The sequence below is a fragment of the Oncorhynchus masou genome, unplaced genomic scaffold (assembly GCF_036934945.1).
Source record: "Oncorhynchus masou masou isolate Uvic2021 unplaced genomic scaffold, UVic_Omas_1.1 unplaced_scaffold_2461, whole genome shotgun sequence".
In the NCBI taxonomy this organism is placed as follows: domain Eukaryota; kingdom Metazoa; phylum Chordata; class Actinopteri; order Salmoniformes; family Salmonidae; genus Oncorhynchus; species Oncorhynchus masou.
Window position 1 is genome coordinate 1 of NW_027008914.1, and position 17,421 is coordinate 17,421.

General features: G+C 46.8%; 1 protein-coding gene across 1 annotated transcript in view; it reads right to left on the reverse strand.

Annotated features, from left to right (window-relative positions):
* Positions 1 to 8,191: 8,191 nt before the first annotated feature.
* The window catches only part of LOC135533573 (alpha/beta hydrolase domain-containing protein 17C-like), a 37,889-nt gene continuing 28,659 nt past the window's right edge, over positions 8,192 to 17,421 (reverse strand). The window contains 3 exon segments of the mRNA XM_064960859.1: positions 8,192 to 8,409; positions 8,412 to 8,503; positions 16,516 to 16,695. Coding sequence (XP_064816931.1) covers positions 8,285 to 8,409; positions 8,412 to 8,503; positions 16,516 to 16,695 — 397 coding nt within the window. The 3' untranslated portion in view covers positions 8,192 to 8,284.

The window sequence follows — 17,421 nt, forward strand, 5'->3', positions numbered from 1 at the left end:
ACAAAGTGGAAGAACATTGAAATGACTTTACAGGCTCATCACTCCTGCAGGGAGCATAGGTCATCGATGACTCCTCTCCATCCCATGTAGGGTTGCATAATGTATGCAATTTTCACAAATTCCTAGGTTTTCCAGAAATCCTGGTTGGAGGATTCTGTATTTCCTGCTGATCTTCCAACTGGTATTTCTCGAACATCGGTCAACTTTGGTAAAGGTGCTGATTTGTCAACCCTAATCCCACTCTGGGATGGCAGCTTAGCCTAGTGATTAGCGCGTTGGACTAGTAACCGAAAGGTTGCAAGTTCAAATCCCCGAGCCGACAAGGTACAAATCTGTCATTCTGCCCCTGAACAAGGCAGTTAACCCACTAGGCCATCATTGAAAATAAGAATTTGTTCTTAACTGACTTGCCAAGTTGAATAAAGGTCAAATAAAGAAAACTCTTCTTCAGGTACTTTTCTCCAGACTAAAAGAAAACCTGGAGAATAACAGTGGAAAAGGAGATGAAGCGCTGTGGTCTGTGATGGAACACCATCTCCAAAAAGGCTGAAGATCGTCCGCTGTTTCCTAGGAGTTCTGTCTTGTGGAAGTTCCACATTATACCTCATCCTGTTAGTTCCTAGAGCAAGCCCGGTAAGTACCTCTCCAGGATTCAGGACTCCCACCTGCAGTGTTGCGTGGCCATGCTCTATTCTGTTTCCCTTTGTGGGCTCCAGGATAGAGCATGCCTATGCCCGGTGGGGATGGAGGGGCCTTGTGGGCTCCAGGATAGAGCATGCCTATGCCCGGTGGGGATGGAGGGGCCTTGTGGACTCCAGGATAGAGCATGCCTATGCCCTGTGGGGATGGAGGTGGGCTCCAGGATAGAGCATGCCTATGCCCGGGGCTCCAGGATAGAGATGGCCCAGTGGGGATGGAGGAGCCTTGTGGACTCCAGGATAGAGCATGCCTATGCCCTGGGGGATGGATGGGGGCCTTGTGGACTCCAGGATAGAGGCATGCCTTGCCCAGTGGGGATGGAGGGGCCTTGTGGGCTCCAGGATAGAGCATGCCTATGCCCGGTGGGGATGGAGGGGCCTTGTGGGCTCCAGGATAGAGCATGCCTATGCCCGGTGGGGATGGAGGGGCCTTGTGGACTCCAGGATAGAGCATGCCTATGCCCTGTGGGGATGGAGGGGCCTTGTGGGCTCCAGGATAGAGCATGCCTATGCCCGGTGGGGATGGAGGGAGCCTTGTGGGCTCTCCAGGATAGAGCATGCCTATGCCCGGTGGGGATGGAGGGGCCTTGTGGGCTCCAGGATAGAGCATGCCTATGCCGGTGGGGATGGAGGCGGTGGACTCCAGGATAGAGCATGCCTAAGACCGGGGGATGGAGGGGCCTTGTGGACTCCAGGATAGAGCATGCCTATGCCCTGTGGGGATGGGGAGGATGGAGGCCTATGGCCTTGTGGGCTCCAGGATAGAGCATGCCTATGCCCTGTGGAGGGGCCTTGTGATGGAGGGCCTATGCCTTGGGGATGGGCTCCCAGGATAGAGCATGCCTATGCCCGGTGGGGATGGAGGGGCCTTGTGGGCTCCAGGATAGAGCATGCCTATGCCCGGTGGAGGGCCTTGGGGCTCCAGGGAGCATGCTTGTGGGGATGGAGGGCTCTCCAGGATAGAGCATGCCTATGCCCTGTGGGGATGGAGGGGCCTTGTGGGCTCCAGGATAGAGCATGCCTATGCCCTGTGGGGATGGAGGGTGTGGGCTCCAGGACAAGCATGCCCCATGGGAGGGGCCTTGTGGGCTCCAGGATCAAGATCTCATCAGGATAGAGCATGCTGGCCTTGTGGTCCAGGAAGAGCTGCCTATGCCCTTATGGAAGTTCATGTTGCTTCTATGCCCGGTGGGGATGGAGGGGCCTTGTGGGCTCCAGGATAGAGCATGCCTATGCCTGGTGGATGAAAGATCTCATCAGCTGGCTGGTGAACTCCTTTAGGGATGTTGCTTCAGAGTTTCAGGGTAAATGGCTCTCAAAACATATGCCTGGTGGGGGAATCAATAGGATGTCTAAAAATATGTTACTAGAACAAAAGGAAAGCCAAGCATTACAGTTTAATCATTAGACTCACTCTTCTATGAAGGTTAGTAACCTGCTCAGGCTGAAAGCCTATTACATTTCCCCTGAAGAGAGAACTTGACTTGAGGGTAGTGGACAACTCACTGCTCAGGCTTGACATTACATTATTAGTTGAGGATGCCCATGGGATTTGGTGGGCTGTCTGTTTCAAGACATGTGTGGGTATCTGGGAGTGTGTGTGAGTGCGTATGTGGAAAGTGTGTGTCTGTAAATCTTTCAGGAGGTGAGTGTGTATGTCTTTGTGTCTATGGGGAAGTGTGTGTAATCTGTGTTCATTCCAGCTGAGTGTGGGAATGACAGAATTCCCCGTGAGGAAGATGGTCTGAGGAAACAGCCAGCCAGGGTCATTGTCTTGCGCCAGGGAAAAGGATCACCCTACCACACATCCAGACCTTTTCCACGTCCCACAAGTCATGTACAGTACGGATGTGACCAGCCCATGACCTCGAAGAGAAATTAAAGTTCAAATGTGGGGATGATCAACTGATCCTAAACCTGTGGTTAAAGGATCACTTAAATCTATCAAGAGCCAGAAATGGATTAGCTGGTTAATCAGTAATTTCCTACTAAATAATCCTTGTAGATTTCTGGCGTTGTCTGAGGAATGCTGGAATTAGACAAAATATTTAATTTGCCTACACATTGATTACTGAAGGACTTACGCAGTAAAATCTGCATGGGATGATTCCATTTAACTTGATGTTTGTGCTGCTACTTTAGTTTGGGGGTGGTATAGCGGCGAGGGAGTGAGAGGAGGAGAGTAGTAAGGACATTTCAATAGATCACTGCAGCTATAGAGCCTGTTTTTAGATATGGGTCATTCCACAAAAACAGAGTGACATTGAGACTCAGATTTTTCACTTTAAAATGTATGCCAAACAAAACCCAATGATTGCAAACTTAGACATTCAACATACACTGAACATTTTACAAAAACACATTTAACAGTGCAGATGCAAAGTTTGGAAAGAGAATGACAGTTTGTGCTGTTGGTGCAGTCATTCTGTTACCAACCAAATCATTGTTTGTTTGTTTGTTATACATTTGTTTGTTATACAGTCTCAACATCCCTGTGTAACCGTGGAATTACCCATATGTGTATTAAGATAAATAAACTACACATGTCCTTGTTCAAACGTAGTTGTTGCAGTGCTTGGGTCCACTAGATGGCTATTGTTTCTCAGTGTCAACGTGCTTGATCATGATCCCCAATGGAAATGGAAAACATTCCTGAAGTTCTGCAGTTAATTCTCACATCATGGAACTTTGATATGAAAACTCACTTGTCTTTTTTCAATTGTGCTTGTTGCCACCACATCACACAAATGAGACAGTTTTGAACAAGCTGCTCTGTACAGTATGTAGCCGCAACATAGTCATACCAATCCAGCTCCTCTTCAATTAGAGGAAAACATTGCTATTCGGCTCCAAGGACCAATCCTTCGTATGCACTTTATAGTAGCTACTATGTAAGTCTTCAGACCCCAGATGGCAACAGTCATATCAGGTAAACACCTCAACAACACATGTCTTTGTTTGTACACACAGGCCCAGAGCCCAGCTCCCGGGCCTCCAGGCAGGCACCCAGACATGGAAAACAGGTTGCTGGCTCACCTCCCCTTCCTCGCCTGGAGCCCCGAAGCCTGGCAGCTGGCCAGTGTACACTCTCGCACGACTCACGCTGCTACTATACTCTCACAAGAGGCTTCAAGTTTCCCCTCGCCATCCCTGGACTACAGAGATTTCTTAACACTGAAAGAGTATTGCCTAGAACCTACAGTACCCTGTACTTTTATGTCATTTTAGCAGATGCTCTTAACCAGTTGACTTACAGGAGCAAGTGCCTTGCTCATGGACACAGACCGATTTTTCACCTAGTCAGCTCTGGGATTCAAACCAGCGACCTTTCAGTTACTGGCCCAACACTTAACCGCTAGGCTACCTGCCACCCGATATACTGGAACTATAATAAAGCTAGTGACTGGCTATAAAGCTTACTATCACAGGCTACTATGGAGGCGATTATTCAACAAGAGTTTAGTAAACGGAGTTAGTCGCCTAAAAACACCTTCCTAATATAGAGATGCGCCCATAAGTGTCTAATTGAGTTGAGATCTGGTGACAGACACACACAGCCTTTAAAGCCCCTCTGCTCCTTTAAGACCCCTCTTTCAAAGGCACAGATCTCTTCTAGCCATGGTAGCTAAATAATAATCAACTGGGCATTATTATACATGACCCTAAGCATGATGGGATGTTAATAGCTTAATTAACTCAGGAACCACACCTGTGTAGAAGCAACTTCTTTCAAAATACCCCTCATTTACTCAAGTGTCAAATAAAAGGTACAAATAAATGATCCTTCATGGATGCTAGAACATTGACAGGAACATCAGCACAGTAGAAGACTGTGATAATATGTTTTCAAAACAATAGAACAGACAAGTATATGTAATTCCATGCATTCTTTATTCCATTAAGCATTAAAACATCCACTGTGTTGCCTGAAAGCAACACTGCCAACATGAATGACAATCTGTAGCACGGCACATTTAAGGCTTTTTCTCTGTCAGTTTAACACTAAGAAACCTCTGTACCCACTAGTTTTTTTTATGCATTAGATTTGCATACTGTGACTCCAGTGTTAAACTCAAGTAGGCTAGAATAGCCCTTAAATCAATGTTTTATATTATGTATAGAGGATATATAGATACATTACATATGGTTCTGACAAACCAGCATTAGAGTGTAAATCTATCAACATTTACTGGAAAAGAACATTGTAAAAATGTAAGTATCAAAACAATAAAATGGGACTAAAGCAGTTTTTCGTTCTTTAAAAAGAGAAGCAGAAAAAACTAGATGTTAAGTTAAAGGGCTTGTGTCAAAACATGGGCCCCCTTAGTAAGTTATGACGAGAAACCACTAGAATCTTTTATTCGACACACGAAAACCCAACCACGACCGCAAAATACAGCCATCACCTCACAGCAATACACTGTCAGGCAAACCGTTAATCACAAGTTGCTACGCACATATCCTTCACTGATACCTGCTCCTTCCAGAAGGACACTCCTTGAGCAGTGGAGTGTTTCTATGTTTATTATTATTATTTTACAGCTGAGAACATTTGCAGAAGACTTCCAACCCAGTCATTCCTCTGGCTTCTTCTCTCTGCACTCAAATGTCCTTTATGAAAAGTGGTTTGCATGCAGTGTTTCTTCCAAAACGTAGTCTTGGTGACACTTGCAGAGTTCTTTGGAGTGAAACGAGATGGGGAACAGGGAAGGGGTCTGTTGGGGGGAATCCCCCCTTTACCCCGAGACAAAAGGGTTACAGCCAGAATCTGCAAATGGTGGTGAGATGGCTCAAAAATCTCTCATCTACATGTGAAGACTCATTGAGATTGCATTAGGTGAAGTACCTTTTTGACCAGTATTACCCCAAAACATCTTTTCACAGTGATTGAGAAGATTCCTCCAACCGAACCCATAGCAGCAGTCAGTCCCCCTGCAGACCATGAGACTCCCCAACTCAAGTCGACAGGAATGTTAGGGTGAAATGTCCACAGACTTAAGGCTTTATTTGAAGTGTTGAAATGAAAGGAACAGGTAATACTGCCAAACAGCAACCCAAAGCATTTACGTTAAACACAATCTTCATTCTGAACAGACAAACACGGAAAACTTCTGAACAAAAACATCTACACTGGTGCTGAATCCCAAATCAACTCCTACGCCCAAGACATACCTCTAGATCTGAATGAATGGATAGGTCTTAGCAATATGGTAGAAGATCCTCCGAACAGCAAGGCAGAAAAACATGAATACCGCTTAAAATCGGCTCCTTTCAGATCTACACGGGTGTCTAGAGACAGTACTGGCTAGGGGTTGATCAGGTGTGTCTAGAGTACAGTACTGGCTAGGCTAGGCTGATCAGGTGTGTCTAGAGACAGTACTGGCTAGGGGCTGATCAGGTGTGTCTAGAGACAGTACTGGCTAGGGGCTGATCAGGTGTGTCTAGAGACAGTACTGGCTGATCAGGGTGTTGATACTGGCTAGGTGATCAGGTGTGTCTAGAGACAGTACTGGCTAGGGGTTGATCAGAGTACTGTGTGTAGAGACAGTACTGGCTAGGGGCTGATCAGGTGTGTCTAGAGACAGTACTGGCTAGGGGCTGATCAGGTGTGTGTAGAGACAGTACTGGCTAGGGGCTGATCAGGTGTGTGTAGAGACAGTACTGGCTGTGTGATCAGGTGTGTGTAGAGACAGTACTGGCTAGGGGGTGATCAGGTGTGTGTAGAGACAGTACTGGCTAGGGGTTGATCAGGTGTGTGTAGAGACAGTACTGGCTAGGGGTTGATCAGGTGTGTCTAGAGACAGTACTGGCTAGGGGCTGATCAGGTGTGTGTAGAGACAGTACTGGCTAGGGGTTGATCAGGTGTGTGTAGAGACAGTACTGGCTAGGGGTTGATCAGGTGTGTGTAGAGACAGTACTGGCTAGGGGCTGATCAGGTGTGTGTAGAGACAGTACTGGCTAGGGGCTGATCAGGTGTGTCTAGGACAGTACTGGCTAGGGGTTGATCAGGTGTGTGTAGAGACAGTACTAGGATCAGGTGTGTAGAGACAGTACTGGCTAGGGGTTGATCAGGTGATACTGGCTAGGTGAGACAGTACTGGCTAGGGGCTGATCAGGTGTGTGTAGAGACAGTACTGGCTAGGGGTTGATCAGGTGTGTGTAGAGACAGTACTGGCTAGGGGTTGATCAGGTGGTGTCTAGAGACAGTACTGGCTAGGGGTTGATCAGGTGTGTCTAGAGACAGTACTGATCAGGTGTGTGTAGAGACAGTACTGGGGGGTTGATCAGGTGTGTCTAGAGACAGTACTGGCTAGGGGTTGATCAGGTGTGTCTAGAGACAGTACTGGCTAGGGGTTGATCAGGTGTGTCTAGAGACAGTACTGGCTAGGTGTCAGGTGTGTCTAGAGACAGTACTGGCTAGGGGTTGATCAGGTGTGTGTAGAGACAGTACTGGCTAGGGGCTGATCAGGTGTGTGTAGAGACAGTACTGGCTAGGGGTTGATCTGTGTCTAGAGACAGTACTGGCTAGCTGATCAGGTGTGTCTAGAGACAGTACTGGCTGATCAGGTGTAGAGACAGTACTGGCTAGGGGCTGATCAGGTGTGTAGTAGAGACAGTACTGGCTAGGGGCTGATTTGGTTCATTACAGTACATTGTAGGTATGTTTTTATTTGATACATGGTCAAGTGTCATCATTAGGGTCAGGTGGTGTCCCTGGCTACTGGAAAACCCCAGTTGAGGAAAAACACCTGGCCCTACTTAATCACATGACCTCCAGTTAACAACAGCATTGTTACAGGAGGTGAGACACCCAGGGGTGAGCTGGGTAATGATGTTTTTCAACCACATGCATCTCTCACACGGTCACACACTGGCCTTGAAAACAAGATGGGAATGAGATTCTGTGTAGTGAAACATGGAATGTCAATAAGATAAAAACATACATCAGAACATACAGTATGATTACCTGAAAATATCTGCACAATAAAAGTGCATTCGTTTCAATTCACCCTGAATGGGAAAAAAGACAAAACAATATTTAACAAACACAAACAAGCAAGAACATCAATCATGTATCTGAGGTGCAAAACAGATTGTTCTTCATCAGGTAGAAAAGAATACAAAGTCAATCAATCATGAGCATAAAAGAGAGCAAGAAACAGATGAAATAGGGAGAACAAGATCGCAGAGGGAAGTTATCACATCCCCACTGGCAGAGAGAAATAGGGAGAGCAAGAAGGAGAATCAAATCGAGATCCAGATAGAAGAGCAAGTGCAAATACTGAGCGGGCCCTAGCTCCTTGGCAAAGAGACCTGGGACCTGTCCACATATGAGCGCCGGGATGCCTTGGCCTGGCTCAGCTCAACCTGACCTGGTTAAGCCCTGGGGGAAGCATCTCAACACTTCCTCCCCTCCTTTCCAACATCTGCACCGATAAACAATACAAACCGACATGGTGGATTTCAGGTATCAAATTTCCACCAATCCACTTCTCTCTGCACAGATCAAGGAAAGAAAAAAGGAAGCCATTTTAGACTTGATACGCAGCCCCCCTCTAGGTTTTAGTGGAGGAGGCCAAGGGAGATCAGGATGTGGGCAGCTCGATGGAGATGAACTGCTTGAGTCGCTCCAAGTACTGGGCGTAGAGCTCGATGTCGTTGTGCCCGGCGCCCTCCACCCACAGGGGCTCCACGGCACGCGGGCAGCGCCGTACATTGCCAGGCCGTGCGAGAAGTCGATCACCTCATCCTCCGTGCCGTGGATCACCAGCACCGGCGACGCCACCTTGGACACCTTGTCGATGCTGGGGAGAGAGAAGGGCTTACATTTTATCAATGCTTTAACAAAGCCAGAGCCCGCGCAGCAGAGAGAAAGACAGAACAGGGAGAGAAGAGAGAGGGAGAGAACAGGGAGAGAAGAGGGAGGGAGAGAAATAGAGAACAGAGAGAGAACAGAGAGAGCAGAGAGAGAGCAGGGAGAGAAGAGAGAGGGAGAGAAATAGAGAACAGAGAGAGAACAGGGAGAGAAATAGAGAAAAGGGAGAGAAATAGGAGGAAAGGGAGAGAAGGGAGGAAAGGGAAAGGAGGGAAAGGGAGAGAAAATAGAGGAAAGGGAGAGAGAGGAGGAAAGGGAGAGAGAAAGGGAGGAAAGGGAGAGAGAGAAAGGGAGGAAAGGGAGGAAAGGGAGAGAAAGGGAGGAAGGGAGAGAGAGAAAGGGAGGAAAGGGAGAGAGAGAAAGGGAGAGAGAGGGGGGAGAGAGAGAAAGGGAGGAAAGGGAGAGAGAGAAAGGGAGGAAGGGAGAGAGAGAAAGGGAGAGGGAGAGAGAAAAGGGAGAGAGGGAGAGAAGGGAGGAAAGGGAGAGAGAGAAAGGGAGGAAAGGGAGAGAGAGAAAGGGAGGAAAGAGAGAAAGAGAAAGGGAGAGAAAGGGAGGAAAGGGAGAGAGAAAAGGGAGAGAGAAAAGGGAGAGAGAGAAAGGGAGAGAGTGGGGAAGACAAACACATTAAGACAAATGGACCTCCTTGGGGGCATTAGTAGTTGTATCCATCTGTCTTGTAGCGGTGCAGTAACAGCAGGGGTGGAGAAACCGACTCCACACAGCACGCTGCCAAACCATTAACTACACATTATACAGAGGGGTGTGCCCACCTTATGTGCACTACATATGATATATACACATATGATATATATAGAGATATAATGGCAAACTGATCAGAAATACAGTATAGACAAAGCACTTTCTTCTGAAACTCGTCAGTCTATTCGTGTTCTGAGAAATGAAGGCTATTCCATGCAAGAAATTTCCAAGAAACTGAACATCTCGTACAACGCTGTGAACTACCCCCTTCACAAAACAGTGCAAACTGGCTCTAACCAGAATAGAAAGAGGAGTTGGAGGACCAGGTGCACAACTGAGCAAGCGGTACATTAGTGTCTAGTTTGAGAAACAGACGCCTCAAGTCCTCAACTGGAAGTTTCATTAAATAGTACCTGCAAAACACCAGTCTCAACGTCAACAGTAAAGAGGCGACTCTAGGATGCTGGCCTTCTAGGCAGAGTTGCAAAGAAAAAGCCAAAACTCTGTCCAGCGTTTGTTTGCCCATCTTAATCTTTTCTTTTTATTGGCCAGTCTGAGATATGGCTTTTTCTTTACAACTCTGACTAGAAGGCCAGCATTCCAGAGTTGTTTCTTCAACGTTGACGTTGAGACTGGTGTTTGCGGGTACTATTTATTGAAGCTGCCAGTGAATCACACTTCACCATCTGGCAGTCTGATGGACAAATCCAGGTTTGGCGGATGCCAGGAGAATGTTACAAGCCTGAATACATAGTGCAAACTGTAATGTTTGGTGGAGGATAAATATTGGTCTGGGACTGTTTTTCATGGTTCGGGCTAGGCCCCTTAGTTCCAGTGACGGGAAATCTTAACACTACAGCATACAATGACATTCTAGAAGATTCTGTGCTTCCAGCTTTGTGGCAAAAGTTTGGGAAGGCCCTTTCCTGTTTCAGCATGACTGCGAGCCAGGCCTAATCGCCCAACATCAGTGCCTGACCTCACTAGTGCTCGTGTCTGAATGGAAGCATGTCCCTGCAGCAATGTTCCAATATCTAGTGAACAGCCTTCCTAGAAGAGTGGTGTTAGAGCAGAACAGGGGAGACCAACTCCATATTAATGCCCATGATTTTAGAATGAGATGTTTGACGAGCAGCTGTCCACATACTTTTTGGTATTAATGTATGCATGTATACACACACACACACACACACAAAATGAGGTTGGAATGATAGTAACATTGCGGACAATGCCCTTTTAGTGTAAGAGCTGGAGTTCTGACCTGACTGGTGACATCACCAGGCGGTACATTTGTTTAAATACCAATAAGAGAGACTTCCAAACCTCTTTCCCCAATTACAGGTACTTTTCCCCTCCCTTAAACACACTGACTATGCCTGCAGAATTCTTGCTTCAGAAATTGTTCTTTGCTATGCTATTGTTTTCAATTCAAATTGTCAATAATCACAGCAAGGTACTTACTTAATTGTTACCCAGAAACTATGTGATGTCTGCATTGTAGCTTTAAAGCAGGATCCTCACATTCCAGGTGGAATAAGACTATAATCTCAAAGGGTTCAGAGACTAACAACAAAAGCACACTCACAGTCATGCATATATTGGCATTTACCTGTCCCTTTAAAGGGGGTAGAGGACCTAAACCATGCCAGGATATTGCAGCCCACACCATACAGTGGCTTGTGAACGTTTTCATCCCCCTTTGGCATTTTTCCTATTTTGTTGCTTTACAACCTGGAATTAAAATAGATTTTCAGGAGTTTGTATCATTTGATTTACACAACATGCCTACCATTTTGAAGATGCTAAATATTTTATATTGTGAAACAAGAAATAAGACACACAAAACAATGAAAACTTGAGCGTGCATAATTATTCACCACTCCAAAGTCAATACTTTGTAGAGCCACCTTTTGCAGTAATTACAGCTGCAAGTCTCTTGGGGTATGTGTCTCTATAAGCTTGGCACATCTAGCCACTGGGATTTTCACACATTCTTCAAGGCAAAACTGTTCCAGCTCCTTCAAGTTGGATGGGTTCCGCAATCTTTAAGTCATACCACAGATTCTCAATTTAAATGCTTCCACTTAAACCACTCGAGTGTTGCTTCAGTAGTATGCTCCGGGTAATTGTCCTGCTGGAAGGTGAACCTCTGTCCCAGTCTCAAATCTCTGGAAGACTGAAATGGGTTTCCTTCAAGGATTTCCCTGTATTTAGCGCCATCCATCATTCCTTCAATTCTGACCAATTTCCCAGTCCCTGACAATGAAAGACATCCCCACAGCATGATGCTGCCACCAACATGCTTCACTGTGGGGATGGTATTCTCGGGGGGGTGATGAGAGGTGTTGGGTGGCCAAAAAGCTCAATTTTAGTCTCATCTGACCAGAGTGCCTTATGTTTGGGGAGTCTCCCACATGCCTTTTGGCGAACACCAAAAGTGTTTGCTTATTTTTTTCTGGCAACTCTTCTGTAAAGTTGGGGTGGCAGGGTAGCCTAGTGGTTAGAGCGTTGGACTAGTAACCGAAAGGTTGCAAGTTCAAATCCCCGAGCTGACAAATCTGTTGTTCTGCCCCTGAACAGGCAGTTAACCCACTGTTCCTTGGCCGTCATTGAAAATAAGAATTTGTTCTTAACTGACCTGCCTAGCAAAATAAAGGTAAAAAAAAGCAAAAAAGCCCAGCTCTGTGGAGTATATGGCTTAAAGTGGTCCTATGGACAGATACTGCTGTGGAGCTTTGCAGCTCCTTCAGGGTTATCTTTGGTCTCTTTGTTGCCTCTCTGATTAATGCCCTCCTTGCCTGGTCTGAGAGTTTGGTTGGGTGACCCCCTTGGCAGGTTTGTTGTTATTTTTTCCATTTTTGTTAAAATTTTTTACCACTTTTCTCCCCAATTTCATGGTATCCAGTTTTAGTAGCTACTATCTTGTCTAATCGCTACAACTCCCGTACGGGCTCAGGAGAGACGAATGTTGAAAGTCATGCATCCTCCGATACACAACCCAACCAAGCCGCACTGCATCTTTAACTTTAACAGCGCGCATCCAACCCGGAAGCCAGCCGCACCAATGTGTCGGAGGAAACACCGTGCACCTGGCAACCTTGGTTAGCGCGCACTGCGCCCGGCCCGCCACAGGAGTCGCTGGTGCGCGATGAGACAAGGATTTCCTTACCGGCCAAACCCTCCCTAACCCGGGCGACGCTAGGCCAATTGTGCGTCGCCCCACCGACCTCCCGGTTGCGGCCGGTTACGACAGAGCCTGGGCGCGAACCCAGAGTCTCTGGTGGCACAGCTGGCGCTGCAGTATAGCGCCCTTAACCACTGCGCCACCCGGGAGGCCCGTTATTTCCATTTTTTAATAATGGATTTAAATGGTGCTTCGTGGATGTTCAAAGTTTCGGATATGTTTTTATAACCCAACCCTGAACTTTGTCCCTGACCTGTTTGGAGAGCTCCTTGGTCTTCATGGTGCCGCTTGCTTGGTGGTGCCGCTTGCTTGGTGGTGTTGCAGACTTAGGGGCCTTTCAGAACAGGTGTATATATATACACTGAGATCATGTGACACTTAAAGTCCACCTGTGTGCAATCTATTTCATGCCACTTATGAAGGTAATTGGTTGCATCAGGGGGCTTCAGAGAAAAGGAGGTGAATACATATGCACGCACCACTTTTACAGTTTAGAATTTCTTTGAAACATCTTATTTTTTCATTTCACTACATCAATTTGGACAATTTTGTGTATGTCCATTACATGAAATCCAAATAGAACTCAATTTCAATTACAGTGTAGAAAAGGCCCATGGAGTTGGTGGAAGAATCTTTTAATTCAAGGCCACTTGCTCAGCTGGGCCAGGAGTGCTTTAATTAGGTCAGGTGGAAATATCTCACAGATCTCAACTCCATAAAAGGAGGAAATGGCCATCGCCCGATCTCGCTGCTTTCTCTTCCTTAACTCCGTCTAATCCAGAAGTTCTGTGCGTCTATGAATCCACGTTAAGTCCACAGACTCTGTTACCTTTCATCTGAACTATCTGTTGCGATCAGGAGAGTGGGCCATCAGTTATTGTTTATAGTTATTAACGCGGGGTGCGGCTTGGAGCGCACGCTTCAAACCTATTGTGTAATGTGAATGGTCAATGATCACGGCCCTACGGATCATCACAGGCCAATTATGCCATCGATATATGGTTAATATGTAATGAAATTACATGTACACATGACACTTGAAAGGGTGAAATATGAAACATCATTGTTTGCTGAAATGATCGATTCTGATATCAAACTAATGGGGATTATAGATTGAATAACCAATCACTGTTTGTATTCTTCTTCTCATGATTATGATAAATAGTGACGAGCATAAATGACTCAAGGATGATTCCTATTGAGTTCAAACCCCCGAGCTGACAAGGTACAAATCTGTCGTTCTGCCCCTGAACAGGCAGTTAACCCACTGTTCCGAGGCAGTCATTGAAAATAAGAATTTGTTCTCAACTGACTTGCCTAGTTAAATAAAGGTTAAAAAAGGTTATATAAAAAAATAAAATGAACTGGATTGTTGAATTCCCTAATTATGTTAATAATAAATGATTGTTATGACTTGATCTTTGTGATTATGAGTTTGATTGGATACATGTTATTCTGTTTCCTTTGTGATGCAGCAGACAAACTACTCAGTAAATATACCACTTTATGGTTAAAGGAGTTCCTGCCTCAGTCTCATCCATTCCTCTGTTACCTGACACGTGATCATCTGTTCACCTTCACTGTCAGTTATCCTACTTGTCCAGCTACCCACACAGATTCCACAAAGCTTTCATACAGGTTGTAATGCAACAAAATAGGAAAAATGCCAAGGGGGATGAATACTTTTGCAAGTCACTCTAACAGAGACCCTCTAAGGGGATGAGAGGTCCTAAACCATGCCAGGATAATGCACTGCACACCATAACAGAGACCCTATAAGGGGATGAGAGGTCCTAAACCATGCCAGGATAATGCACTGCACACCATAACAGAGACCCTATAAGGGGATGATGAGAGGTCTTAAACCATGCCAGGATAATGCACTGCACACCATAACAGAGACCCTATAAGGGGATGAGAGGTCTTAAACCATGCCAGGATAATGCACTGCACACCATAACAGAATGCACTGACACCTATAAAGGGGATGATGAGAGGTCCTAAACCATGCCAGGATAATGCACTGCACACCATAACAGAGACCCTATAAGGGGATGATGAGAGGTCTTAAACCATGCCAGGATAATGCACTGCACACCATAACAGAGACCCTATAAGGGGATGAGAGGTCTTAAACCATGCCAGGATAATGCACTGCACACCATAACAGAGACCCTAAGGGGATGAGAGGTCCTAAACCATGCCAGGATAATGCACTGCACACCATAACAGAGACTCTATAAGGGGATGATGAGAGGTCCCATGCCAGGATAATGCACTGCACACCATAACAGAGACCCTATAAGGGGATGAGAGGTCCTAAACCATGCCAGGATAATGCACTGCACACCATAACAGATATAAGGGGATGATGAGAGGTCCTAAACCATGCCAGGATAATGCACTGCACACCATAACAGAGACCCTATAAGGGGATGATGAGAGGTCTTAAACCATGCCAGGATAATGCACTGCACACCATAACAGAGACCCTATAAGGGGATGAGAGGTCCTAAACCATGCCAGGATAATGCACTGCACACCATAACAGAGACCCTATAAGGGGATGATGAGAGGTCCTAAACCATGCCAGGATAATGCACTGCACACCATAACAGAGACCCTATAAGGGGACGATGAGAGGTCCTAAACCATGCCAGGATAATGCACTGCACACCATAACAGAGACTCTATAAGGGGATGAGAGGTCCTAAACCATGCCAGGATAATGCACTGCACACCATAACAGAGACTCTATAAGGGGATGAGAGGTCCTAAACCATGCCAGGATAATGCACTGCACACCATAACAGAGACTCTATAAGGGGATGAGAGGTCCTAAACCATGCCAGGATAATGCACTCCACACCATAACAGAGAACACAGAAACCTCATTTACTCAAGTGTTTCCATTATTTTGGCAGTTACCTGTAGGCCTCTATAGCTGTCCTCTACAGCAGTACCAGCTTAGGAGAGCCACTTGCAGATTCAACTTCTGCTCGCTCTCCACCCCCCCTCCTCCTCTTCTGCCCGCTGTCCCACAGATCTTATGGCTGATAACAGTTTGATGCCATTGTTCCACAGGTGTCCGGGCTGAGGGTTGATAACAGTTTGATGCTATCTGTTCCTCCCACCTGCACCAAATGTACAGTATTTCTCATCCTAATAGCTTGTTCTCCATCTGATAACCAAGACTTATTTTCTAGTTTTCCGACCCTTTACAATAAAGCAGCACAGGAAGTAGCTGCTCATGGAATATGACTAGGGGACACAATACAAACACTATGGATAATACAGGCATCTGATAGAGGCCAGCCAGAGACCGAGACCTGGGAGCCCTATTTTTCACTAGGTCTGTGAGCCCAGCCGCCAACCTTTCATAGCTAGCTGGCATGGCAAGTTACTACCTACCTACGTACCTACCGCTGCACCTTAACATTCCCTCAGCACACTGCAGGAGAGAGATAACACTACCTACCTAACATTCCCTCAGCACCCTGCAGGAGAGAGATAACACTACCTACCTACCGCTGCACCTTAACATTCCCTCAGCACCCTGCAGGAGAGATAACACTACCTACACTACCTACCTACCGCACCCTGCACCTTAACATTCCCTCAGCACCCTGCAGGAGAGAGATAACACTACCTACCTACCTACCTAGCGCTACCTAGCACTGCACCTTAACATTCCCTCAGCACCCTGCAGGAGAGAGATAACTCTACCTACCTACCGCTGCACCTTAACATTCCCTCAGCACCCTGCAGGAGAGAGATAACACTACCTACCCAAAATCCAAATCAGGGCTTTGCCACATTACATTTACATTTAAGTCATTTAGCAGACGCTCTTATCCAGAGCGACTTACAAATTGGTGAATTCACCTTCTGACATCAGTGGAACAGCCACTTTACAATAGTGCAATAGTGCTGTATATCAACTGTCATTCAGTCAAAGACAACAGGCCAGGAAAGCTAACACATCCAACATCCCATCCCTCTGTCCATAGACTCCATCTACTACGGCCGACCCACTATCTCACCCCATAATAACCCACCTGGGGAAGGCGTCGAAGCAGTAGGTCTTGCGCGTGTCAGGGAAGGCCACTCGCAGGCCGGACATAAGAGGTGAGTGCAGGATGACGGCGGCACATTCGTAGCGCGCCGCCAGATCCACCGTGGGTACCGTGCCGATGCTCTGACCGTACAGGATGATGTTCTCTGGGGTCACTCCATACCTGGATAGGAAGGAGGTTAGGACACAGAGAGAGAGAGAGAGGATGGGGGGGATAGACAGACCGATAGTTGTGGACAAGGAGATGAAGGAAAGTGGGTGAAAAAAAGGGAAAGAAACAAAATAAGGTTAATAGATCAGACACAGATTACTACCGTCGTCATCCTCCTAGGAGATATCTGACCCAGATTACCACCGTCATCATCCTCCTAGGAGATATCTGACCCAGACCACCGCCGTCGTCATCCTCCTAGGAGATATCTGACCCAGACTACCGCCGTCGTCATCCTCCTAGGAGATATCTGACCCAGACCACCGCCGTCGTCATCCTCCTAGGAGATATCTGACCCAGACTACCGCCGTCGTCATCCTCCTAGGAGATATCTGACCCAGACTACCGCCGTCGTCATCCTCCTAGGAGATATCTGACCCAGACTACCGTCGTCATCCTCCTAGGAGATATCTGACGTCATCCTCCTAGGAGATATCTGATCCTCCTAGACTGACCCAGACCACCGCCGTCGTCATCCTCCTAGGAGATATCTGACCCAGACCACCGCCGTCGTCATCCTCCTAGGAGATATCTGACCCAGACCACCGCCGTCGTCATCCTCCTAGGAGATATCTGACCCAGACCACCGCCGATCTCCTAGGAGATATCTGACCCAGACCACCGCCGTCGTCATCCTCCTAGGAGATATCTGACCCAGACCACCGCCGTCGTCATCCT